This window comes from Thalassophryne amazonica, chromosome 12, assembly GCF_902500255.1.
Source record: "Thalassophryne amazonica chromosome 12, fThaAma1.1, whole genome shotgun sequence".
Taxonomy (NCBI): domain Eukaryota; kingdom Metazoa; phylum Chordata; class Actinopteri; order Batrachoidiformes; family Batrachoididae; genus Thalassophryne; species Thalassophryne amazonica.
The window spans coordinates 38,989,084-39,017,006 of NC_047114.1; the positions used below are offsets into that span (position 1 = coordinate 38,989,084).

Sequence of the window (27,923 nt, forward strand, 5' to 3'; positions counted from 1 at the left end):
TCTGGAAAACTGTTTTTGTTAAATCATTATTGGAGAACTGTGATCATGTCATGAAAGATGTGCCGGAAAATATTGCATGGATTTACATCTCATTTCAACCCATGTACTCTGAACTGAGGGCGAAGAATAAAAACATTAAATTTGTGCAAGGTCTGCCTGATTCTTTCGAAGACGAAAGCCTTTTTCCTTCTGGTAAGTCTCACCTGATAATATTGGATGATCTCATTTTTCAGGCAGCTGATGACCCCGGAGTTGTGAGAGTATTTACACAGTACAGACACCATAGGAATATGTCAATAATTTTAATAACTCAGAATATGTTTCATCAGGGGAAATACAGCAGAACAATCAGTCTCAACACAAGCTATATGGTGCGCTTTAAAAACCCACATGACAAGCTGCAGATGAATATTTTAGCTCAACAAATGTTCCCCTCCAAAAAACAATATTTTTTTGTACAGCTTAGAAGACACAACCAGTGAACCATACAGATATTTAGTCCTGTACTGTACACAAAACTGCCCATGTCGCTTTAGACTGAGAACAGGGTTGTTGCAAAATCAGTGGCCGGCTGTTTATATTGCAAAATCCAGCAGAAGACCATGAGCTCACTTTTAAAAAGGAACACCGACATTCTTAAAACTCTAATCAAAGCCCGCCCACATCAGCGTCAAGACATTTTGAGAACGATGGCTCCCGACCTTCTGCGTGCCTTATCTGAGATTGCTCTCAATATTTTAAAGGGTAATATCATCCTGAACAGGAGACAATTCAGCACCCTGAAAAGGAGGAGAAAAGCTTTACGGCTTTTGGCGGCTAAAAAGACCAGCTTAAAGAGTAAACGCAGGAGTCTTATACAGACTGGAGGATTCCTGTTGCCACTACGGGCTGCTGCACTGCCGATTATTACTCAACTCATACGATTATAAATGACGTCAAAATCGACTCAGAAGATGTTTCTGTTAATGCCCCAGCAACTTGAACAGATGACCTCAAATACACAACGGTTGAATCCTGGTGGTACAGACATCAGACAGTCCGCTGAAAATGATTTGGATTTTAAAATGAGGGCAGTTATAGTCGAGGATGGACAGAGTCCTTATGAGAAACTTAAAAAATACGAGGCTCTCCTGCAGCATTATTTAATGCTTATCAGGCAGGGGGAGAATGAAAAGCGGGCACGTGTTTCACCCTCTGAAAAGGAGCCCGTTTACACTGAAAGAGGAGGAGTTCACGGGTACCATGAGGGAGGTGATAGAGAACCTGCCCTCGAGAGACCGTAAGAACGCAGAGTATATGAGGAAGATTGCCACAGGTAATGCTACTTGGACCGCATCGGGTGAATTTATTTATAACGGGCGGGCGGTTAAGGGTTCCCATGCAATCGATCTCATGAAATATCTCAGCTCTTCCTTGAAAAAAAATCCAACCCTCCAACAGGCTGGGGGCGTTTTCTTACTATTTTGAATGAATATAATATTCCTATGACCTGCATTTCAAACCCCGCAGCCCGCAAAGAACTGCAGAAAAAAAGCCAAAGTATATCACCGGATGAGTCACCGCTTGCAACCAAGTCCCCCAGCAAGAAGAAAAGAATGGTGAAGCCGATCATTTGGGAAGAATTTCCCGCATAAACTCTGCTTTCTGAGGCTAACCGGATCAGCAACATGGTCAGAGATACCCAGGCATCAGAGCCGGTGACACTTCCAGCAAGAAAGTATACTCAACAAAAATATAAACGCAACACTTTTGGTTTTGCTCCCATTTTGTATGAGATGAACTCAAAGATCTAAAACTTTTTCCACATACACAATGTCACCATTTCCCTCAAATATTGTTCACAAACCAGTCTAAATGTGTGATAGTGAGCACTTCTCCTTTGCTGAGATAATCCATCCCACCTCACAGGTGTGCCATATCAAGATGCTGATTAGACACCATGATTAGTGCACAGGTGTGCCTTAGACTGCCCACAATAAAAGGCCACTCTGAAAGGTGCAGTTTTGTTTTATTGGGGGGGGGGATACCAGTCAGTATCTGGTGTGACCACCATTTACCTCATGCAGTGCAACACATCTCCTTCGCATAGAGTTGATCAGGTTGTCAATTGTGGCCTGTGGAATGTTGGTCCACTCCTCTTCAATGGCTGTGCGACATTGCGACGACGAACTGGAGTCAGGTCGAGACCCCGATGAGGACGCCGAGCATGCAGATGAGCTTCCCTGAAACGGTTTCTGACAGTTTGTGCAGAAATTCTGTGGTTATGCAAACCGATTGTTTCAGCAGCTGTCCGAGTGGCTGGTCTCAGACGTTCTTGGAGGTGAACATGCTGGATGTGGAGGTCCTGGGCTGGTGTGGTTACACGTGGTCTGCGGTTGTTAGGCTGGTTGGATGTACTGCCAAATTCTCTGAAACGCCTTTGGAGACGGCTTATGGTAGAGAAATGAACATTCAATACATGAGCAACAGCTCTGGTTGACATTCCTGCTGTCAACATGCCAATTGCACGCTCCCTCAAATCTTGCGACATCTGTGGCATTGTGCTGTGTGATAAAACTGCACCTTTCAGAGTGGCCTTTTATTGTGGGCAGTCTAAGGCACACCTGTGCACTAATCATGGTGTCTAATCAGCATCTTGATATGGCACACCTGTGAGGTGGGATGGATTATCTCAGCAAAGGAGAAGTGCTCACTATCACAGATTTCGTCTGGTTTGTGAACAATATTTGAGGGAAATGGTGATATTGTGTATGTGGAAAAAGTTTTAGATCTTTGAGTTCATCTCATACAAAATGGGAGCAAAATCAAAAGTGTTGCATTTATATTTTTGTTGAGTATATTTTGGTATGACCCCAGAAACAGATTTTCCTGATTGCAAATTCTGGAATTGTAAGGGATAACATAGATTTTCACATTAATCCGTGATAACGGATACAGGGCGTTCCCTTTCAATAACGTCGCATTGTGGCCGAGACGAACTGCTGGGGAGACTGAGACTTTTTTAACAAAAAGAGACTCTCCCAGGATGTTTAACTTAAAAGTACTGTTATCAGCACACATCAGGCTGAAAGCGTCACCTGCATGAATCAGCTTAACTCTAAGGTCAACATTATTTAACAACGACCTCTCGCAGAAAAAGATGTCTGTGTGTAACGGACCAAGCAGGTGGATTTCTCTCGACCGAGCGGTGAGGCGTGCTGCGTTGGGTCCATCATCAGCCATCACGGTTGAATCCAGCTCACCTGCCGTGTCTTTGAAAAAAAGACCTGCTGTGAACTGAGATTTCAGTGATTAAGCTGAGAAGTTCAGTAATGTTTCAATCATAGCTCAGTAAGGATGTGTGGCGCTGGACTGTGAAATTAACCTGTCACCCAGAGTGACATCGACCTGTAAAAAAACTGTTCAGGGGGTAATTTATTAGCCCCATGCTGGCGTCAGCAGCCAGATTACTCCCGTCAGCATTTGTAATTTTCACCCAGAGATGAATCAGCGTGTTATTTAAATCCAGCTATCTTTCTCCGTCTCCGGGGACAAAAAGTTCGATCGGGCTGGTGTCAGTTGGAGTTATTTCCACATATTGACTGTCCTCTATCGAGAGTTGTATCGCTGGGACAGTAAACAGGTCTAGCTCACTCATGGTGCACTCGGGTGAATTATATCTTAACAGGCTCATCCTTAAGAAAAAATATCACGAGACGGTCTTTTCTTCTTGGCGTTCCATCGGACTGTCTCAGTTTTGCTTGAGACTCTTCATTTTTTACCCCTGCCTATGCGTTTCCCGGGAGGGCGTTTCCTGGAGTGTCACGAGAGTACCATGTTCCCAGATCCTTCCTGCACACCGGCTTCCTGAGGACGGGACACCCTTTCAACCACACGGCTCACCACATCGGACACGCGTTTTTCAGGTGAGGTTTGGTAAGCGTATCCTTGTTTAAATAAAGGCATGACAAACTTGAATAATTTTGAAAATATGTTACCCAAACCTTTTCCGTACATAACGGGGGCACTGGAAAAACTGTAACCGACCTAATTTTCATAATAAGGAACGAATCTATAAACATCAGCTTGCATTATTTTTTTTAACCCGTCGGTTTAAAGTGTAACATGACAATCACTTTCCCGTATGTGAATTTAACGGGTTCGTCTTGATCTGTATGAATCTCAACGCATATCTTTTCAATATGTCTTTAAGAAACTGGAATATAATAAGCAGGGTCGAATCTTTCTCCAAACTTCCCTTGGATCTCGAAACAGCGGAGCAGAGGAGCAAAACTGTCACCCACCATCTGAGCCTGAACAACGTCTGTGTAACAGAAAAAATGATATAACCTGCCTTTTATATCAGGGAAACGGGGAGAGGTTATGGCCCCAGGTCCGCATCTCAACCATTTATCAGGCTGTAACCCCAGCATGTACGCCGCTGGGGTTTCAAAATGTACGTGGCAGGTACCGTCTCCTTCCCACACAAAATTTTTTTGAATATCGGCATATTTTAAAGAGATCTTTGGATCTATATTCTTCAAACAAGAGTTTATCTGCATTGTAATAAGGTCAAAGTTGTCATAATATCCTGCCTCAAAAGAAGTCGAGTGAACAGAGATTTTGTTCTTGGACGGAGGACCTATAATTTTTTTCACCTGAAACATAGAGCAATGCTTTTCCAGAATAATGCCGGTTGAAGATAGATATCGTCACATGTATATGAATTTGTGAATTCATATATGGCCATCAGTTGGTCTGCAGGAACCCAGGAGTTAAATTTCTCAGGCCAGTAAAGGCGTACAGTGTAAAGAGGTGGTAGGGATTAAATCAAGGAAAATTGTCAGTAACCATAACGGTAATCCTGCGTAAGACAACGTAGGCAGAGTTATCCGCTATTTGCAAAACGGTTCTTAGCACGTTTTCCTGCCAAAACTCTGGAGTGGCCTGATTTTTAACAGAGTCCAGCACCCTTTCCAATACAGAAGACACTGTAATATTGTTCAGCCTGCGTGTGACAGCCTGATTTAAAAGATGCGACAGTTCACGAATGACATAACGATCCCTTACACCTCGACACAGATTAATCAGATAATTTCCCATGATAAATTGAACTATGACACATATATATTTTTTTTTTTAAAGAAAAGCTCTGCAGGTGACGATCAGATCAGGCCGTGCCAGACATCCTCCATTTCACAAATGTGAGTGGGATTTTCATGCTCGAAACAGCTGGATATCTGGTTTAGCACTCCACCAAAATTATCACAGTGTTTCAGCTTGTTCCAAGATGTTTTCAGCCACACCCTGGACTCTCGCCAGTGAGGGAAAAATGTAATGGCTCGCCAGCAGTTTGAGGACTGCAGGAATAAACCGTTCCGTCGAGAGGCTTTTTATCAGATGATGGAAATTGATTGGGTAAAAGTTTTCAGATACCTCTTCCAGGCATTCGTGCTGTGTCTGACTCGGATGCTCAACCTGACACCCGTAACAGAGTTCCTTTCTACAATTCGCAATCACTCCAGCCATCAGATGGATGATAGCCAGTTTTGTTGTTTCCAAAAATTCGTCAGAGAGAAGTCTGTCCGGCTGGTCACCACACAGCGCTTCTTGTATCTGGTGGGGTGGGAGGGATGTTTCACTCAAGACCTCCGCTGGAGCCGCAGGTTGACCCCCGACATAAACACTGGGGGGGTGATGCTGGTCCATCGTCTAAAATTACAGATGGTGAGCAAGAGTACACCCCTTGGGCTTTTCCGCCCCACATCACCAATGCTTCAGGCGAGGAAAGCTCGCGGTAACCTGGCCAGGATTCAGAGGTGAAGAGGTCCTGCGAGCAGCCTTCTTCCTCGTAGCTGGTGTAATGACCCTCACGATCGACGTCCTCCTCTCCGACAGGTGGGGGTGAAGCTGGAGGAATATGAGCTGATGTGAAAGCTTGAGTCATGATGTCAGTTGTCGAATGGTAGCACATCCTGGCGCACTGATGAATATATATATATGGGCAGGCGGGGTGGGAGTGGCCAGATTCCCCTTAACAAAAGAAAGGGGTCAGGTTTCTTCTGAATCTGATAATGCCTTTATATTCTTGCCAGCGCCTAAAAAGCCCGCTGATTCTGTTCCCATATGCTGAAAACATTTTTTCCCACGTCGGTACCGGGGCTTCTATGACGGCCCGCTGATTACCGTGGATGCGTTCCAAGGTCATCCTGGTGGTAGTGGGTATCCCATCAGGATATCTATCGAAGGTCACTTTATACAGAAACCTGGCGTAACCGGTTCATGTAATCTGAAAATGTTTTTTGTTCTCAGCACCGATTGCCGCTAAAACATCACCTCTCAAATAAGCAGCGACCACGGTGGACATAATGCTCCAGTCATATGAGCACAAAGTTACTTTCGGGGTGTGGGGCTCGAGCAACAAACCGGAGGGTAACGTAAAAACTCAGGGTTGCTTTATACGCTTCAAAAATATACCCCAGACAGCGTCCTGACTCAAAATTCACTACCCCAACCAGGTGGTCGAGCGGTAGAGGCGGTTTTACACGATTTATGTATAATTTTACCTTCTTAGGCGCTCCCCCATCGTTAGAGACCGTTGTAATATTTACCAGAGGTTCGGCTATGCAGCGCGACGTTAAAACATGTCAGGCCATTGCAGTTTAAAAAGCCAGATATTCCACCGCACCACCTTTAAAGGGAGATGCATATGGAGCTAAATCAAGGCCAAAAGTTTTGTAATCTGAAAATAAAAAAAAGATTGAAAAAATTAATTTTGAAACTGAAAATTCAATGTTTGTTCTTGAATTTTATAATCATTTAAAAAGTATTATCAAAATAAAAATAACTAAGATATATATTTTTCAGTTTACATACATTTTTGATTCAACTGTGTAATTTTTTTGATCAAATAATTTATTTTCATTCATATTTCTTTTTTCACTTTCAGATCTTATTTTTTCAGTTTCAAACTTTTGGCCTGTTCTGGCCTGGAAGGGCATGGCTTCGATTGAGAGGGGCATGGAATTGTGAGTGACAGGAGAGCAATCAGTCTTCACATGATGTTGCTTTCAGTATACGTGGGTACTTTGATAGATAATTACTCTGCTCCCGTGTCCATCATTTATTTACTATGCGGCTGGCGCGTGAAAGAAAATAGAGAGTGAAAGCTTATTATGAGGCTTTAAATCCTCGAGATAAAGCTGTTTATTGTGATCGATGTGTAGCAGCTGATTCAGTGGATTCGTATGTTGTACCGGATAGTGAATTTAATGACGATGTAACAAAGTTGACCGCCGTTAATCCAAATCCAAAGCCGCTCAGAAGACCGCTCCGGCTACCGGCGGTGTGAAGAAGCCTCACCGTTACAGGCCCGGTACCATGGCGCTGAGAGAGATCCGCCGCTACCAGAAATCCACCGAGCTGCTGATCCACAAGCTGCCGACCAGGTCAGCCTCACCGGCCTCCTGCAGAGCGTCACAGCGGAGCTCTGAAAGCAGAGGTCGGTCTTGAAGTCCTGAGCGATTTCTCTCACCAGGTGCTGGAAGGGCAGCTTGTGGATCTGCAGCTCGGTGGATTTCTGGTAGCGGTGGATCTCTCTCAGCGCCACAGTGCCAGGTCTGTCATTATCTCTATACCCACGTTTCCTGAAAGCAACATCATGTGAGGACTGATTGCTCTTCTGTCAATCACAATTCCACGCCCCTCTCAATCGAAGCCACGCCCTCCCACGCCAGAACGGGGCCAAAAGTTTGAAACTGAAAAAGTAAGATCTGAAAGTGAAAAAAGGTCTGAAGGTGAAAAAAAGAAATGAAAATAAATTATTTGATCAAAAAAATTACAGAGCTGAATCAAAAATTTATTTTAACTGAAAAATATATATCTTATACTTATTTTTATTTTGATAATACTTTTTAAATGATAATAAAATTCAAGAACAAACATTGAATTTTCAGTTTCAAAATTTATTTTTTCAATCTTTTTTTATTTTCAGATTATAGAACTTTAATTTTCAGTTTCAAAATTTATTTTTTCAGTCTTTTTTTTATTTTCAGATTACAAAACTTGCCTTGATTTAGTTCCATAGACGCACACACATGCGCGTGCACGTGCACGCTCACACATCACTGGCAAAGAGCGTTTCTGTCAGAACCGTTTTTTTAAGGGGTTAATCCCACAGGACTCCCAGACTAAACAATTGTTTAATGAATTAAATAATTACATTTTATAAAGAATTAAATAATTACATTTTATAAATCTTTATTTTATATATAATATTATAGCGTCAGAGACTCATGGAAGGGGTGAACCCCACTCAATGCAAATTAGAGTTTTCATCCAAGCCTGTTTTCATGAAAGGAAGTCAGCATTTGGGGAGGGGTGACCCCAGTTGATGCAAATTGGGCAGACATGCCCATACATGCACAGACTACCATTCAATGCAAATTAGGCTGATATGACACCTGTGTGTGAACTAATTATGGATGGGCGAGACTCCGGAGGAGGCAGGCTCATGCTGATTGGCTGTGACACGTCATAGGGGCGTGATTAGGGGAGGGGTTAGGGGTGGGGCTTAGTGGCATAGTGGATTCAGATTGGCTGTGACACGTCATGGAGGGTTAGGGGAGGGGTTGGGGCAGGGCTTAGTGACAGTCAATTCTGATTGGCTGTGATGTCATCCATCAAACTTTTGACAGGAGGTGGGGTAGTATTCTCTCTCAGGCTGACACAGAGCAGATCGGCTGCTACTTTAAAATGATATACTGTCATGAAACTGAAATAAACAAAAACACATGCCAATTTTTCACAAAACTTGCTGCTGAATTAACAAAATTCTCATCATACCAACACAACACATTTCTTTTGAGTGACTGATATACCCATGACATGAAATGGAATGGCAACACATCATTCACTAATATTTTCCTATGCATAACGACATTGTCTGAGTCTGACACCCCCTGTAAATTATGTAATTATGTTTGACACCCTCTGAAAAGTTACTGTAATGTGTGTGTAGGTTTTTACAATGTGTGTGATCGGTGATCCACTTTGATTGAGACATTCTGAGCGTCAAACTGCATTTGAGATTCACAAAATGTGTTGGTCTATTCAAACTCACATCCAGTAGACGGCAATGTTTTATGCATTTTGACGGTGGGGTGAGGGTGGGGATGGGGGAGGAGGAAGTGATGAAAGGAGATCATTTGAATTTCCCATAATGCTTTTTGGAGTGTGAGACTGTTAACGCGCAAACCTTCAGAATTAGCGCATTACTTTAAAAGATATGTGTGATATTTTCACTTTGTAAAATGACAGAGTTAATGTTGATAAACTGTTCGGAATTAGTTGTTTATAAATAAGACCATGAGTGGAAAGTGCTTTGCGTTTCATGTCTCCTGCCCACTGTCTGAGTAGATGCATGTTCAAAGTAAATTACTTCTTTTTCTTCTTTGCAGTAGCAGCTGGTCTGTCTCCTGCAGGGGAGGGCTGAGCTTCTCACAGCAGACTGATTATTGCAAAACACATGACAGGAACTAACATGTGGGTTTTTTGTCTTATAGATGTCTTTGACTGTTAAACTTTACTCACTATGCCAGCAAAATAAATGTTAGTAGACTGAAAGTTAGTGGGACCACATTTAGTGGAAGCTAATTGGTCTGCTGATGGTTTTCAAAGTTATTTTAAAAGCTAATCTTCTAATGAAAACGCTAGCTTCGCTGTTAGCAGATTAGCGGAACTCTGCCCACTACTACCTGTAGGGTATAACTATATTGAGCGGGATAACATGGCATGATAGCTGCTGTCACTTTGTAGTTTTTCTGAACAAAAGTTGGCTTCTTGCTTGTCGACTTTATGGCACCTACAACAAAAAATTTAAATAATTATGCAATAAGACGATTTTGGTGGGTGCTATGGTTGATTGTTGGCCCTCCACCTGCTCATTAATTGTGGGTATAGCCACATAGCATGCTATGCTACACTGAAAAAAGAGAATAGTTAAACCAACTTAAAAAGCATTACAATTGGTAAAACAAAGGTTTTGACCAATTGTAATGCTTTTTTAAGTTGGTTCTTTTTCAGGTCTGTGCAATGAACACTCCATTTCAGAGCATACCAAAGTAGATAATGACATTATTGGCCCAGCCTTTGAAGTTATAGAGTATCGGTGGGCGGTGGCACTCATGCAAAATAATGCAAAACTGGGGGCATACCGTAGTGATAATGTGTGATACACAAGCCAGGCAGTTTTTTGCTTTTGTGAAGTTGAGGGTAAATCAGGTAACCCCTTTGTAATTTTTTTTTACTGTCATCACGGCACAATCTCTCCTACCACTATGAATAATTGCTTTGCTTCACCTCTTGTTTGGCCAAAGCATCCAGATGCTGGATGTGAGGACTGATGAGATCGAGGACTCGAGTCAGAATCTGGTCTCCTGGCTGAGCGGATAGAAGGAAACCCAGAGCCTGCATCAGCCACATGCACTGGCTGCTCTGCAAATAGACACACAAACATACACATCATAAATACTGTCAGCAGACAGCGGTGTAGCACCCACCAGCTCACGCTTGAATGCCAGCTTCTCACCTTATGGATTTCTTTAACCATTGCATCCTACAGAAACATGCAAATGACAGTTAGTTCAACTGATACCAAAATACAATAATGACAAGGAGCAAGACAAACAAAGATTTTATTGAATTATTTAATTTTTAAAATCACTCCTTTACAGATCCAGCAAACACACAAGGCTGCATGTCTAACCTGTGATACTGTCAAGATGTCGTGAGCATAGGGGCCGAGAGCATATCTGCACTCGCGACAAATTCTCTTTAGAGTTGACACACTAGACAGCGACAGCTCTGTCTTCATAAGGCCCTGGAGCACCATGGGTAATATACCACCCAGCATCACCGGGTGGTCAGCAAGCCATTCAGCCAGCGACCCTGGTCAGTAGAAGAGCAGCAAGCAGAAACCAAATGATTACAGCTACTGAACACACACACACAAAAACACCAAAAACACACAGTTGTCACTCAAGCAACACTCACTAAAGTGCATACCTTCACCAAGGACCACATTATGTGACTCTTGCACAAATAATTACTGAACATTTATTGGTTAATTGCTTGCATATCAAACACAAGTAAGAATAAGAGCAATCCGAGATTTCGGACGTCCACCAATCCAGATCCGGATCACCTCCAAAATTCAGTGGAGTCTTTCATGCCCTAACATCTATCTGTGGTCCAACGTTCGTGAGAATCCGAGAACTAGTTTTTGTTTTTTGGCATAATCCTTCAAAGCCTATATAAAGTGAAATCTTGATCCAGAATCCAGATCCAGATCACCTCCAAAATTTCATGGATTCTTTCATGACCTAATACAGTGGGGTAAAAAGTATTTAGTCAGTCCCTGATTGTTCAAGTTCTCCTACTTAGAAAGATGAGAGAGGTCTGTAATTTTCATCATAGTTACACTTCAACTATGAGAGACAAAATGAGAAAAAAAATCCTGAAAATCACATTGTAGGATTTTTAAAGAGTTTATTTGTAAATTATGGTGGAAAATAAGTATTTGGTCAATAACAAAAGTTCAACTCAGTACTTTGTAACAATCTTTGTTGGCAATGACAGAGGTCAAACGCTTCCTGTAAGTCTTTGCCAAGTTTGCACACACTGTAGCTGCTATTTTGGCCCATTCCTCCATGTAGATCTCCTCCAGAGTAGTGATGTTTTGGAGCTGTTGCTGGGCAACATGGACTTTCAACTCTCTCAACAAATTTTCTATGGGGTTGAGGTCTGGAGACTGGCTTGGCCACTCCAGGACCTTGAAATGCTTTTTATGGAGCCACTCCTTTGTTGCCCGAGCTGTTGGGAAAGTGTAGGAACACGGACCCACAACAGGGGGCGCAAATGAACGGACAATGGAGTAAGTCAAAATAACAACGCTTTACTGTTGTGAATGTGCACAACGAATACAACCAATCACAGCAATGGACAACAGTCAATTCACAAAAGTGTCGTGTGGGCAGGCTCGAAGATAGGAGACGCCTCTCCAAGGTAAGACCGGAACCACACGGCTTCCTCCGCCACAGGACCCCGGGAATACTGGAGCCGCCAAGTCCCGAACTCCCAGGTGGCCACTGCCTCCGCGTGTCGGACCTGGTACTGCTGGCGAGGAGCAAAGAACAGTTAGATGGGGGCGCGTATGCACCCAGGACTCCGAACAGCAGGAAAGGTACCTCCACCTCTCGTTGGAACAGTAATCCAAAAAACTAGCTCAATCCAAAAGATGCACTCTATTTGCTTTGATACGTTACCTCTCTGGTAGAAACGATATCTCGGCAAATGAGGTGGAGATGCCGTCCTGCTGATATACCTCCGTAGTGATTGGGATCAGCTGTCTCCGGTGATGGGTGACAGCTGTCATCCTGGCTGCTCCTGTAAGGCGGCAGCGCCCTCCGGTGCCTGGAGCCCGCACTCCAGGCAGGGCGCCCTCTAGTGGTGGTGGGCCAGCAGTACCTCCTCTTCAGCGGCCCACACAACACGAGCGGTGTGTTTGGGATCATTGTCATGCTGGAAGACCCAGCCACATTGCATCTTCAATGCTCTCACTGATGGAAGGAGGTTTTGGCTTAAAATCTCATGATACATGGCCCCGTTCATTCTTCCCTTAACACGGATCAGTCACTCTGTCCCCTTTGCAGAAAAACAGCCCCAAAGCATGATGTTTCCACCCCCATGCTTCATAGTAGATATGGTGTTCTTGGGATGCAACTCAGCGTTGTTCTTCCTTCAATCATGATGAGTTGAGTTTTTACCAAAAAGTTCTATTTTGGTTTCATCTGACCACAAGATATTCTCCTAATTCTCTTCTGGATTGTCCATATGCTCTCTGGCAAACTTCAGATGGGCCTGGACATGTACTGGCTTAAGCAGGGGGACACGCCTGGCACTGCAGGATTTGAGTCCCTGTCTGCGTAGTGTGTAGCCTTTGTTACTTTGGTCCCAGCTCTCTGCAGGTCCTTCATCAGGTCCCTCTGTGTAGTTCTGGGATTTTTGTTCACCGTTCTCATGACCATTTTGACCCCATGGGATGACATCGTGCGTGGAGCCCCAGATCGAGGGAGATTATCAATGGTCTTGTAAGTCTTCCATTTTCTTACAATTGCTCCCACAGTTGATTTATTCACACAAACCTGCTTGACTATTGTAGATTCACTCTTCCCAGCCTAGTGCACATCTACAATTTTCTTCCTGGTGTCCTTTGACAGCTCTTTGATCTTGGCCATGGTTGAGTTTGGAGTCTGGAGTCTTTTATACAGATAACAAATTCAAACAGATGCATTAATACAGGTAAGAGGTGGAGGACAGAAGAGCTTCTTAAAGATGAAGTTACAGGTCTGTGAGAGCCAGAAATCTTGCTTGTTTGTGGGTGACCAAATACTTATTTTCCACCATAATTTACAAATAAATTCTTTAAAAATTCTACAATGTGATTTCCTGGATTTTTTCTCAGTTTGTCTCTCATAATTGAAGTGTACCTATGATGAAAATTACAGACCTCTCTCATCTTTCTAAGCAGGAGAACTTACACATTCAGGGGCTGACTAAATACTTTTTTACCTCACTGTATGTATCTGTGGTGAAAATTTTGTCAAAATCTGTGCAGTACACAGTAAATTTTGCAGAATAAAATATACTCTGCCAGGATAACATTTGTTCCCAGTCCAAACAGTTTAATATATCACAGTGGTAAATCAACTCTGTCATTCTGTGAATGACTCTTATTGGAGCCGAAAAATGTGATTTGACAAGACGGTAGAGCTGATTTCACTCTATAATACAGTGTATTTAACTGTGTACACACCGCAAACAGAGTCGCTTAACGTATGCTAAAGCACATTTGGACAAGCCACCTTCATTTTGGAATAAGGTGCTGTGGACTGATGAAGCTAAAATTGAGTTATTTGGACATAACAAGGGGCGGTATGCATGGCTGAAAAAGAACACAGCATTCCAAGAAAAATACTTGCTACCTACAGAAAAATTTGGAGGTGGTTCCATCATGCTGTGGGGCTGTGTGGCCAGTTCAGGTACTGGGAATCTTGTTAAAGTTGAGGGTCACATGGATTCTAGTCAGTATCAGTAGATTCTTGAGAACAATGTTCATAAATCAGTGACAATGTTGAAGTTGTGCCGGGGCTGGATCTTTCAACAAGACAATGACCCTAAACACTGCTCAAAATCTACTAAGGCATTCATGCAGAGGAACAAGTACAACGTTCTGGAATGGACATCTCAGTCCCCAGACCTGAATATTATTGAAAATCTGTGGTGTGATTTTAAGCGGGCTGTCCGTGCTCCAAAACCAACAAACCTGAGATGTTTTGTAAAGAAGAATGGTCCAAAATACCTTCAACCAGAATCCAGGCTCTCATTGGAAGCTATAGGAAGCGTTTAGAAGTTGTTATTTCTGCAAAAGAAGTATGTACTAAATATTGATGTATTTTTTCTGATGCAGTGCTCAAATTTATGCACCTACCTAATTTTGTTTAAAGAACTATGCACACTTTCTGTAAATCCTATAAAGTTCATTTCACTTCTCAAATATCACTGTGTTTGTCTACTACATGATATATTTAACTGAAATTGCTGATCCAGACAACCAATGATTTATAAAGGAAAATCATGGAAATCATCAGGGGTTCCCAAACTTTTGCATACAACTGTAAATGCAGATGATTTTATTATTTCAGCCATGGATGTAATAAATTAATTTGTAAAGGAAAGGCTTCTGATTGTGAAGCAGGCCAGAGTGTGGGTCAGTACCTATGGTGTACATGACAGTCTCTGCCAGCATTATGTTACTGATGTTGATTCTGGGGATTAGGCCGATGAGTCCCGGGATGACATCAGAGTAGTTCACATCGATGGTCTCAGCAATGGACTGGAAGCCAAACAACAACGTCTCTGTGTCCTGTATCACATACTTGATGTCAGGTCAACACAGAAACCCAACAGGTACTGGGTGGAAGTAATATTACTAAGGCTATAAGGGTACATACATACTTGGCTAAAAACATTTAACCACAATATTTCCTTACTCCAAACATTCTATGATCCTAAGCAATGGGTGTGATGGGTCAGATACAAATCTGGTTAAAGGTTAACATACACCAACAAGATGGAAGATTCCAGACATTCCCTAAATTGATTTAATTACTTTTAGAAACTTCTGTTGGGCTAATTGCCATGATTAGAGGAAAATTTGATCTGGCTGTACATACCTGTAGTACAGGTATCATCTTACAATGGAACAGAGGAAAATCAGATGATTTCAGAAGGAGGACCCTGTCCAAAGCAGCACACAGTCCCAGCGTGCCATTATTAGTTTCAACTCCACACAGTTGGTTATTTTTAACCGTTGCACCTGCATCCTCTAAATCACAATATCACTTAAGTATGCGGGTGTGTTGGTGTATAAATATGGTGTCATTGTGCACAGAACTGCCCCGTTGATATCTCTGTCACCAGAAATTGTTTGCATCTTAAACCACCAAAAAAAATGATAACTCATTGACACTGGTGCTGTGCCAATCACCTGCCACAGCGTTGACTGATGTGGGTCCATCAGCTGCCTGCCCAGTCGATCGTACAGGTTACTGAGCAGTTCTGCTCCCAACATTTCGTACACATACATCAGTGTGTCCGAGATGTCCACTCTGGGATGCAAAAGAGACACACAAATAAAAGGGAAACAAGCTGTGTAGCTGCACTGTCAAAGCACACATATGAAAGGTGGAAGTGATCATTTGATTAAAAACATTCATGTAAAGATCATGCATTTCTATAGAATTTTTTAACTTAGTTGTTTTGTGCAAAATGCACATCAACAAACTGTAAGAGGCTGTTTTGAAGCTCTAGTCCATATCCCTGGTTCCCAACCAGGATGGCGCCAAAGATCAAAACAGACTTACTTCACAATCAAAATTATCACCCCCCCAAATAAATAAATAAATAAATAACCTCCTCCAACATTGTTGGCAGAGGTAATAAATAAATAAATAAAATGGAATGAATCACTTTATTCTCTTCAGAATAAGTGTGGGGGAAGGCGAGAAAAAAAGGTTGGAACCATTGGTCCAGATAACTATCTTAAAATTAATATCAAATTAGAAACTAAGTCTCTTTGGCTTCTCCCTTGTTTTCACTTGGAGTCACCACAGGAGATCCAAGGTGGATCTGCTTTTTGATTTGGCACATATTTTACACTGGATGCCCTTCCTGATGCTGCACCACATTACATAGAGAATGGACAGGAGTGACCTTGAACAGGGAACCTTCCACACTGAAGACACGTGTGCCTTACCGCTTGGGCACCACCCCCACAAAAATAATATAAAATTAAACATTTTTAAAATGAACAATAAATCGGGATGTCCCGATTAATGTTTTTCCCCTGATCCCAATCTGAGTCATTCTGTACTGAGTATCTGCCAAATACCAAGTCCTGATATTTGTGTTTTCCTAGACAAAACACTTGCATATGGCACACTGTAAGCACTTTAAAGTCAACCCAGTGTATATGATTGACAATTGAACAGCTCGGCAATGTATTAAGGAAAAACTACCATCAATCCAAACTGATTTGTAATTTATTTATTTGTTTGCTGTAAAATAAAAAGTAAACAAACAGCACTGTCAAAAACATTGTAGCAGTAAAACTAGAAAAATCTGAATACTGTAATAGTGACAAACTGTCATGGACCAAAGACTGGTGGCTGTGGTGGTTTAGTTATTAAATATACATTGATGATAATCATAATAATAATATTAATAACAACAATAATAATAATTATTATTAGTAGTAGTAGTAGTAGTAAACACTAAAGTGTCTTAAAATATATCTTCAAAACTGGACCTTGAACGCCCCCCCCCCCCCCCCACACACACACACACACACAGACGAGAGAGAGAGAGAGAGAGAGACAGAGAGAGAGAGAGAGAGAGAGAGAGAGAGAGAGCGAGAGAGAGAGAGAGAGAGAGAAAGAGTCTTCCAACATGGATTTTTGGTAACTTATTAGCTACTATTGCTGTATTACAACCATGAACATAAATTATGGCATCATCTGCATATGCTGAATGCTATTATTCAGAATGACCAGTTCATTATCTCACCTGTAAATTCTGAACTGTTCCTTGTCATCAGAAGACCAGGTGGCATATTCTTCCTGAGAGGGATATTGGGATTTATGGAGCAGCACATCCACTAGTTGAAAGTACACTGGTCTGTAGAGCTGCAGGTAAACTATCTGCTTCTCCTCTTCAAATGACAAGATGTCATCCTGAACATGCAACAAATATTTATAAACTAGTGTGAGGAGCCGGTTCTCAAAGAAGAAAATTGCAAAAACCAAAATGTAACATTACAAAATCTGTCAGTGCATTGTCTAATATAGTTTATCGTGGATACCTGCAGAGTGTACCAGAAGGTAAGTGTGAGGGAGCTGATGGTCTCACTGACTGGGTATTGTCCAGGAATGCCAGTACAGAACAGAATCATATTGACTAATGCCAGGTATTCTCGCCAGTGGTCTACCTGTTCCAGCAAAACTCTGCCAAATACAAACATAAGCATAAAAAATGATTACATAAGAGCTAATTGCCAAAGCCAGGGTGGGCCTTACCTTGAGTGTGTTTCTGCCAAGGCCACAGCAATTCGACAAATACCATGTGATGTCTCCATATCACCATCCTGAACTGCAGCCTTCAGCTGATCATGAAGACCAAGTACCAGAGGCAGCAAATTCACCAAAGCATCCGTGTACCTGCATGGACATGGTTATGCTGCCTTACATCCGATCAACATGCATCTGTAAGCAAATACAGTCGCATCCACTGACTCTAGAACAAGTGCTACTGCTTCATTAGAAAGCTTCCAATAAACATCCAGCTATTTAGTCATCAACTAAGGTATTATTATAATATGCTGCAACTTGTATCCCACCTCTGACAGTCAGGCTGTGAGATGGTGTTAACTATTGTCTCCACCGCAGTGTCAAAAAGTTCAGGATTGGACAACGCCATGAAACAGTCCTGGGCCAGTTCCTGGCTCTCCCTCAATGGCACATCTAGAACCAGCCAGCTGGACAGGCAGCGTAGTACCTTCTGCTTTACTTGGTTTGAGGAGTCCTGGCTTTGGAGTAGCTGACGCAACATTTGACACACCACCGCCCATTCCCCAGCCAAGGCTTCCTTCAACTGAGCACGGCGGTTTTGAACAAGTCTGATGTTCTGGAACTCCTCTGGAAGTACAGTGAGGAGCTCCAGCAGTGCAAGACAATGTGCATGGGGGTCCGGTGTGAGCTCAGGGACAGCCATTTCACGTTCAGATTCAACCTTTTGTGGTTGGAATGCCATCACCATGTCTGCCACTGGTTGGGTCCATGCTTGCGGAATCAACCTAAGAGCTAAGGATGCCATGGCCACACACAGCCTCGTCAGTACGATTTTGGGACCGGTGGAGAAGTGTAAGATGTGGGAGAGGAGCTGTGTCCTCAGGCTCTGTTGCTGCTCTGTTGGGAGCTCATTCCAGTGATGGGAGATCTTGGTGTGGAGGGTACTAGCACCAAAAAACTGAATCTCTGGGAGCTGTTGTGACAGAAGAGAAACAATGTTGTAGCAATATTTCACTTGTGAGTTCCAGATGATACATTGATGTAACTTTTCAGATGTAAATTTCAAGTTAATTCAGCAGTGAGTGCTGCAGATTGTCCAATAACTGCTTTCCACAGTAACCATGAATGGACTATGTCAAGGGCTAGATACCTGCAAGCAACTTCCTGAAAAATAATGTTCAAACATTGAGTTTAATGTTAATTCTTTCTCATAGGACTAAGCCTCAGTGTTGTATTTTCACAATTAACCTCTTTCTGCTGCTATGAGTACAACTGGCCATCCTGCCACACCAATGGAAGGTTAAACACTGGCCATCTTCAATTGCACACTTGGGGAAGCCTGGCAATTTTTATCTGTTTTTGTTCAGTAGTTTATATTGTACCTTGTTCAACATATAAACACCCAAAGTAATTAACAAACCAGCAAATGTACAGCTACAAGTATGAATACAGCCAATTCTAAAATCCCCCTGTTCGACTTAATGGCAGAAAAAACATGTAGAATGTGCAATGTTTGCCCTCAGAGCCCGAATGATGCTCTACTGTGTTGTGGTTAGTTTCTTTTATTATTTTTATTAATAGACCCTATCTTTAAACAGTGTTCAGAACAAATATTTGTCTTACAACTGAGATTGTTCTGAACATTTTGATATTCAACACACAAGTATACTTAAAGTATACTTAAGTATACTTAAAGAAAGCACCCTTAAAAGGGGAATTTCCTAAGGTATAGTAAAATCAAGAAAATGCCTTAGTGCTCTGAGGGTTAGAGGTGCTGCCAGAGAACTGGATAGAGTTGGACCTTGTCAGGGCTGAGAAGAGCCCAGCAGAACTGCCATCCCTGTGAAGATGCCTGAGCCTGGGTAAGCCACTTCTGGGCCATATTTTTATGATCCATGTCCGGGTCAAAGTACAGCTGGTAGAGAGCCTGGGAGAGGAATAGGAGGATGAGGAAAAGGAAAGAAGAAGCAGGGCAGAGAGAAGACAATTAGTAAGACTGGTAAATGTCAGGGTTTCCCCTGGAACCTGGTTTTAACCCTTTGGGGTCCGAGGGCATTTTTTGGACAGTTCGCTCGCCTGGCATAAATGTTTTATTATTGCTGTTAACAGCTATACCTGCATCCCACAATCAAGTTTTATGTCTCTTTTTTCAGAACAACCTGTACTTTCAAAATATATATGATATAGTTGTGTTTTATAAGTGTAATAAAGGTTTACAATCAGAAATAAGAAAGGAAAAAGTAAAGTGGAAAATTACTGTCCACACACATTTATTCAAAACACACAGCAAACTATAATAAACAACTGTTTTGACACTTTATAAAGGTCTCTTGTGTGAAAGACTGTACAACAAAAAGGTTCAAACAATAAACACAAATGCACATTTTGAACAATATATACAAAATGGTCTATGCATTTTGTTTGTCTTCATCTCAAAGCAAATTCTGTCTGCTATTACACAAAGGTCACATCACAAACTTCTACTTCTACTGTGTTTTGGAGTGTTCTGTCCTGCTTTGAAAGCAGCTTTGACGCTTTGACCTATTTACACTCTGAGGAGTGGACCCTCCCCCTCGCTCCATTGATATGGTGAACAGTGCTTTAAGCTAGAGCGAGAGAGCTATCCACAGGCTTATTCAATATTATTCACAGGTAATGAGGAGTGGAGCATCTCTAAAACTCACACACTGAGTGAGATTGTCATCAGAGGCTCTCCGTCAGCTCACTTTCACTGATCGCTGTGCGTAATGGCACAGGGCGCATTGGAGCAAGCATCCAGATGGCTATTCAAACTGGCCAACTAGTAACACATCAGTCCTAAAAACGATCTTTGGTTTATTATGTGAGGTAAATCTGCCCTACGATTCGATTTTGGAAAACCATGTGACGGTGAACAAATTCCAATCGGACACTCACATTGCGCACGTCATCACACAGCTTCTGTGAGGAGTACAAAGATGGCTGATGGCTGGCTCGGAGTTAACTTTTCAGCAAAAAAAGAGTAAGTTTCTATCCCATATCATTAAAAATGATTTGTAATTTAGTAAAGCAGTGTTCAGAATAATAGTAGTGCTATGTGACTAAAAAGATAATCCAGGTTTTGAGTATATTTCTTATTGTTACATGGGAAACAAGGTACCAGTAGATTCAGTAGATTCTCACAAATCCAACAAGAAAAAGCATTCATGATATGCACACTCTTAAGGCTATGAAATTGGGCTAGTAGTAAAAAAAAGTAGAAAAGGGGGTGTTCACAATAATAGTAGTGTGGCATTCAGTCAGTGAGTTCGTCAGTTTTGTGGAACAAACAGGTGTGAATCAGGTGTCCCCTATTTAAGGATGAAGCCAGCACCTGTTGAACATGCTTTTCTCTTTGAAAGCCTGAGGAAAATGGGACGTTCAAGACATTGTTCAGAAGAACAGTGTAGTTAGATTAAAAAGTTGATTGGAGAGGGGAAAACCTATATGCAGGTGCAAAAAAGTATAGGCTGTTCATATACAATGATCTCTAATGCTTTAAAATGAACAAAAATACCAGAGCCACGTGGAAGAAAACAGAAAACAACCATCATAATGGATAGAAGAATAACCAGAATGGCAAAGGCTCACCCATTGATCAGCTCCAGGATAATCAAAGACAGTCTGGAGTTACCTGTAAGTGCTGTGATAGTTAGAAGATGCCTGTGTGAAGCTAATTTATTTGCAAGAATCCCCCACAAAGTCCCTCTGTTAAATAAAAGACATGTGCAGAAGAGGTTACAATTTGCCAAAGAACACATCAACTGGCCTAAAGAGAAATGGAGGAATATTTTGTGGACTGATGAGACTAAAATTGTTCTTTTTGGGTCCAAGGGCCACAGACAGTTTGAGACAAACCTCAAACTCTGAATTCAAGCCACAGTTCACAGTGAAGACAGTGAAGCATGGTGGTGCAAGCATCATGATATGGGCATGTTTCTCCTACTATGATGTTGGGCCTATATATCACATACCAGGTATCATGGATCAGTTTGGATATGTCAAAATACTTGAAGAGGTCATGTTGCCTTATGCTGAAGCAGACATGCCCTTTAAATGGGTGTTTCAACAAGACAATGACCCCAAGCACACTAGTAAACGAGCAAAATCTTGGTTCCAAACCAACAAAATTAATGCCTCGCAGATGTGAAGAAATCATGAAAAACTGTGGTTATACAACTAAATACTAGTTTAGTGATTCACAGGATTGCTTAAAAAAGCAGTTTGAACATAATAGTTTTGAGTTTGTAGCGTCAACAGCAGATGCTACTATTATTGTGAACACCCCCTTTTCTTGGAAACTATTTGTAAGATTCAGATGGCTTTCGTGGCTTTTCAGTCGAGTGAGTATACGAGAAATTATTTAACAGCTGGGCATGTTCCAACTTGTCCTGTGAGACTTCCAACACGGAGGTGTTGTTTGTCCCGCGCCATGAGCGGCTGCGTCGCGACGTGCGAATCCGTCTGCACGTCTTTCATTACAAAATCTCCTTTAACAGTGGAATGTGCTGATAAAGTGCTGATCCCGACCTCTTCTGAAACTTCTCTGCTAGTCACACGACGTCCTGCATCAACAGAGCCTTAAATTTGGAAGTGATCTGCTCGTTCCAGCCTGTCGATGGCCGCTCGGGGCGCGGTGCGCCCTCCGCCACCGTGGGCCATTTTTAATCCAGTTTTAATGGTCCTTAATCCATGTGATACCAATAGAATCTTGACCGAAAGCCATCTGAATCTTCCAAATGGTTTCCATCTGGCTGTCTGGCAGAGTTTCTGAAAGAATTTTCATGGAACAAAGCGGCAGTCACTCCGCCATTCCTAAACAATAAAAATCTGACGAGGGGGGTGGACCAGTGCTCACTCAAAGCCTGCCCACAGGCGAATGACGCAACCGACAGCCGTGAAAAAACTCACGCATGCGCACGAAGGTTCAAGCTTGTCTGATGCAAGCACACATGATTCAAACCCATATAGTTTTTGAAAAAAATAAAAAGGTCGGATACTTTTCTAACAGACCTCGTAAGGTCTAACCTTACTAACCCCCAGAGCAACAGGAAAAACTCCCTTTGAGGAACAAACCTCAAGCAGACCAGACTCAAAGGGGTGACCCTCTGCTTGGGCCATGCTACAAACATAAATTACAGAACAATTCACAGAAACAATTCACAGAAACAATTCACAAAACGAATATACAGGAAATGCTATTGGTGCACAGGACAGGAGGGTTTCCAGCACAAATACAATTCCCATCTATGGATGGAGCTGCACCTTAAACAGAGAGAAAAACAGAACCAGCCATCAGAAAGACAAGAAATATAGTATAATTTGTCAGCATTAAACAACAAGAAAAAAAAACAAGAAATACTAAGGCAGAGGTCTCAAACCGGTTCCAGAAAGGGCCGAGAGGGTGCAGGCTTTCTGTGCAACCACCCACTCCAGCAGGTGATTTCACTGATTAACTGATTCCACCTGCTCAAAGTGATGTTAATCACTTTGAGGGAGGTAGGGAGGTGCCAGTCTGTGAACAATTTTATAGACTAGTAGCAGAACCTTAAAATCTGATCTCACTGGGACAGGAAGCCAGTGAAGGGATGCCAAAATGGGTGAAATGTGGTTAAACTTTCTGCTTTGTGTCAAAAGTCTGCCTGCAGCATTTTGAACCAATTGGAGAGCCCTAATGCTGGACTGCGGTAAACCAGAAAATAGAACATTGCAGTAGTCCAATCGAGAAGCGATAAATGCATGGATCAGGGTCTCAGCATCAGCCATAGACAGGATGGGATGAATCTTTGCTATATTTTGCAGGTGGAAAAAAGCAGTCTTCGTAATATTTCTAATGTGGAGGTCAAAGGACAATGGAGGACCAAAAATTAACGCAAGTTTCCTCACTTTGTCAGTGTGATGTATGACACACGAGCCTAGGTTAAGCGTTAGCTGGTCGAATTGATGCCGATGTCTCACTGGACCAAGAACCATCATTTCAGTCTTATCAGAGTTTAAAAGTAGGACGTTTCTAGACATCCAACTTCTCACTGATGCAAGGCAATCTTCTAAGGATTTTATGTGAACGAGATTACCAGCAGTTATCGGCATGTATAACTGAGTATCATCAGTATAGCAGTGAAAGGTAATCTCAAAATGCCGCAATATGTGCCCAAGGGGTGCTATATAAAGGGAGAAAAGCAGGGGGCCTAAGACAGACCCCTGTGGAACCCCAAATTTCATGTCACTAAGGTTAGAGGTAGTGTTACTGTACAAAACACAGTGAGAACGACTGGTCAAGTATGACGTCAGCCATGCAAGGGCGCTCCCAATAATACCAAAATAATTTTCCAGCCTATCAAGTAGAATATGATAATCCATGGTATCAAATGCAGCACTGAGATCTAACAGCAACAGAACCGTAGTGGTGTCTGAATCCATCGTTAGCAGAAGATCATTCACCACTTTAGTGAGAGGCGTCTCTGTGGAATGATATTTTCTAAAAGCAGTGGCTCAAAGACATTATTCTCAGTAAGATAGTCCACGAGCTGCCGTGACACCACTTTTTCCAGAATGTTAGAGCAAAATGATAGATTTGATATCGGCCGATAGTTTTTCAATACACTAGGGTCAAGATTAGGTTTCTTAAGTAATGGTTTAATCACTGCAGATTTGAAACATTTAGGAACAGATCCAGAAGTTAAAAAAGATTAATCATTTCCAGCACAGTTGGCCCAAGAGTGGGCCACAGGTCCTTAAACAGTTTTGTTGGTATAAGATCAAATAAACAGGTTGTGCTTTTAGTAGACGTCATGAGCTTCGTCAGCGCGCCTAGCGAGATACCACCAAAATCTGTAAATCTGGGTAACACCTCAGTGGGCACATCCACCTCCATAGCAGTATGCAGTGGGTGGACCAAAGCCTGCTGAGATATGCTCAACCTAATATTATGAGTTTCGTCAGCATGCCTAGTGAGATACTATCAAATTCTGTAAATCTAGGTAATATCTCAGTAATGGCGCCCACCTCAATAGTAGGGCGCAGTGGCTGGGTTAGGGCATGCTGGGATATGTTTAACCTAATGTCTTCAATTTTCTTCTCAAAGTAATCCGGGAAATATTGTGCTGTAAAAGGAGAGCGAACTACAGGTGGTTGTCCATGAATAAGTGTTGCCACCATGTCGAACAAGAACTTTGAGTTATGCTTGTTTTTGTTGATCAAATCAGAGTAATAGGTCCGCTTTGTAGCCAGTAATGCATGCTTATAGTCTAAGATAGTGTCATACCACGCAAGGTGGAAAACGTCTAATTTTGAACTACACCATTTCCGTTCTAGACCTTTTGCCTTATGCTTGAGGTCACGCAGGTAATCTTTGAACCAAGGTGACTGTGTTTTGGGGGAGCACGGTTTTAACACAGTTGGCGCAATCATGTCGAGTGTAGTTTTGAGCACTGAGTTTGAACTATCCACAAGACTGTCTACCGATTGGGTATTTGCCAAATGTGAGGCTAAGACATCAGGCAGTTTAGCTTCAAATTCAGTCTTAGTTGAGGAGTTGATGCATCGCCGTAGTGATATATAAGTTTGTTGTTCCACTAAACACGGCAGCAAAACTGTAAACTTAATAAGTGAGTGATCAGAGCCCACTGATGTAAGAGGCATGATTTCAATATTCGTGACAGCAATACCACGTGCAAGAACCAAATCCAGGGTATTTCCACTAATGTCCATCGAGTCCCGAATGCACTGCCGAAATTCTAATGCATCCACAATTTCCATAAATGATTTGCAGAGGGGATGAGAAGGTTTATTTATATGAACATTAAAGTCACCAATAATCAGAATGTTATCTGTACTAGTTGACAAGTTAGAGATGAGTGCACCAAATTCATCTAAGAATTCAGAATATGGGCCAGGAGGCCTATATACAGTGACAAAGTAATACGGCTGATTTTTATTCTTCTGACCATGGCAATTCGTAATATCCTGAGCAGAGCGGAGAATCAGATGCTCAAACGAGTTATATTTGTGATCCCCAACAGCTAATAAGCTAAACCTCGATTTAGAAATAAGAGCAACACCCCCGCCTTGCTTCGCATTATGAGGGATGTGACTAAATGTATATGCTGGTGGGCAGGCCTCATTTAAGGGGAGGACAGCTGTAGGTTTAAGCCATCTTTCACATAATCAATCAAAATCAATCAAATTTTATTTATAAAGCCCTTTTACAACACACAAGGTGCACAAAGTGCTTTCCATTAAAATCAAACAAGGAAAAGACAGTGTGCATAAACAGTTAACATTCAAAAAATAAAATGCAAAATAAATAAATAAAAATAAATAAATAAATACCCCATCATACCCCATCATACACCACATAACCCAATCATATCTAAGTGATGATCAATAATTAGATCATTAATCAACAATGATTTTGAGGATAGTGATCTTATGTTAATGAGACCCAGACTAAGGACCTCAGTGGGGTTGACAGTTGAACTGTTTGGGTTTAGGGGTGGTTTCACAGTAGCATATATAAGATGCCTAGAAGTAGGTTTATGTTTGAGACATTCCACACATGTTGTAGGTAGCAGACATGAAATCTTTGCTATTGCTGGAACAACCACTGGGCCATCCTCAATTTCAGCATCATCCAGTGTAGTAATGGGGATTAAGTTTGCAAAGCATATCCCTCTATGATTTTTATGGACATGTCTACGGAAGCAGGCCATAGTCTCAATCTGTTGAATTTCCCTCCCTGGCAGATAAACTGCACTATCACCATAGTGGATTTTGAATGAATTTCCCCGCCAAGCTAATGGATTAAACATCCATATTTGTCATAAGCCTTGCAGGGTCTCTAATCACCTGCTCCGTGGCCTGCTGTAAACTCCTAACGTTACCCTCCCTGTAGAGCTCTATCTATGTTCACAGACAAGATGGCGGCGCCTTCCCCAGTAAGGTGGAGACCGTCCGGCATCAGCAAGCCACGGCGGCCCCAGAACGAAGGCCAGTTATCAATAAAGCTAAAGCCTTGCTGTCTACAAAATTGCGCCTGCCACCTATTTAACGATGTCAGCCTGCTAAATGCCTCATCATTACCCCAGGAGGGGAGGGGACCAAAGACTATTAATCGTTGCCGAAACATCTTTCTGGCAAGGTCACAAGTCTCTCTATGTCCATTTTTGTGACAGTATACTTGTGCCAATGCCCCCCCCACACACACACACATCCACAACATCCACAACAAGATGGATGAGCTGGCACTGCTGATGAAGAAGAATAGAGATTTCTCCTCATCTTGTGTACTGTGCTTCACGGAGACGTGGTTAAATGCACAGACACCGGACTGCGCGCTCCAACTCGAGGGATTCCAACTCCTCTGCGCAGACAGAGACCGAGCACTCTCCGGTGGAAAAACAAGAGGTGGAGGACTCTGCTTCTATATCAACAACGCCTGGTGCTCCGATGTGACTGTGATCTCTCAACACTGCTGTCCCTCTCTGGAATATCTCCTCATAAACTGCAGACCGTTCTACTCTCCACATGAGTTTAACTCTTTCATACTTTGCTCTGTGTGTATTCCACCGAGCGCGGACGTGCACGAGGCCGAGCTCCCGCTCGCAGATCAGATTATGAGTGTGGAGAGAGACTTTCCGGACTCTCTTGTTATAATTCTCGGTGATTTTAACAAAGGGAATCTCAGTCAGGAATTACCAAAATACAAACAGTTTGTTAAATGCCCGACCAGAGAAGGGAGCACGTTAGATCATTGTTACACGACAGTGAGTGGTGCCTACCGAGCGGTGGCTCATGCAGCTTTGGGACTCTCAGACCACGTGATGGTCCACTTGATCCCCGCGTACAGACAGAGACTAAAACTCTCTAAACCTGTTGTGAGGACATCTAAAGTGTGGAGCAATGAAGCTGTGGAGGAGCTACGCGCCTGCTTGGCCACAGATTGGGATATGTTTGAGGCTTCAACAGACAGTCTAGATGACTACACAGACACTGTGACATCATATATTCATTTCTGTGAAGACAGCATCATCCCACAGCGCACCAGGGTGAGATATAACAATAACAAGCCCTGGTTCACACCTAAACTCCGGCAGCTCCGTCAGCAGAAAGAGGTGGCTTTCAGAGAAGGAGACAGAAACAGCTATAAAGGTGCAAAGTACAGATTTAGCAAGGAGGTGGCAAAGGCTAAATCCATGTACAGTTCATGTCTGCAGCAAAGGTTCTCTGCCAACGACTCAGCCT

The 27,923-nt window shown here is 42.4% G+C and overlaps 1 protein-coding gene across 2 annotated transcripts in view; it reads right to left on the minus strand.

Annotated features, from left to right (window-relative positions):
* LOC117521425 (importin-13-like) overlaps positions 1–27,923 on the minus strand; it is a 105,667-nt gene that overhangs the window by 56,726 nt on the left and 21,018 nt on the right. For both annotated transcript variants that reach the window (XM_034182721.1, XM_034182720.1), the window contains exons 2-11: positions 19,465–19,590; positions 17,993–18,636; positions 17,673–17,813; positions 17,459–17,600; positions 17,164–17,330; positions 15,587–15,707; positions 14,815–14,962; positions 10,745–10,926; positions 10,568–10,594; positions 10,339–10,473 (exon numbers count right to left, since the gene is read on the minus strand). In XM_034182721.1, the coding sequence (XP_034038612.1) occupies positions 10,339–10,473; positions 10,568–10,594; positions 10,745–10,926; positions 14,815–14,962; positions 15,587–15,707; positions 17,164–17,330; positions 17,459–17,600; positions 17,673–17,813; positions 17,993–18,636; positions 19,465–19,590 (1,833 nt within the window). The remainder of the gene's footprint in view (positions 1–10,338; positions 10,474–10,567; positions 10,595–10,744; positions 10,927–14,814; positions 14,963–15,586; positions 15,708–17,163; positions 17,331–17,458; positions 17,601–17,672; positions 17,814–17,992; positions 18,637–19,464; positions 19,591–27,923) is intronic.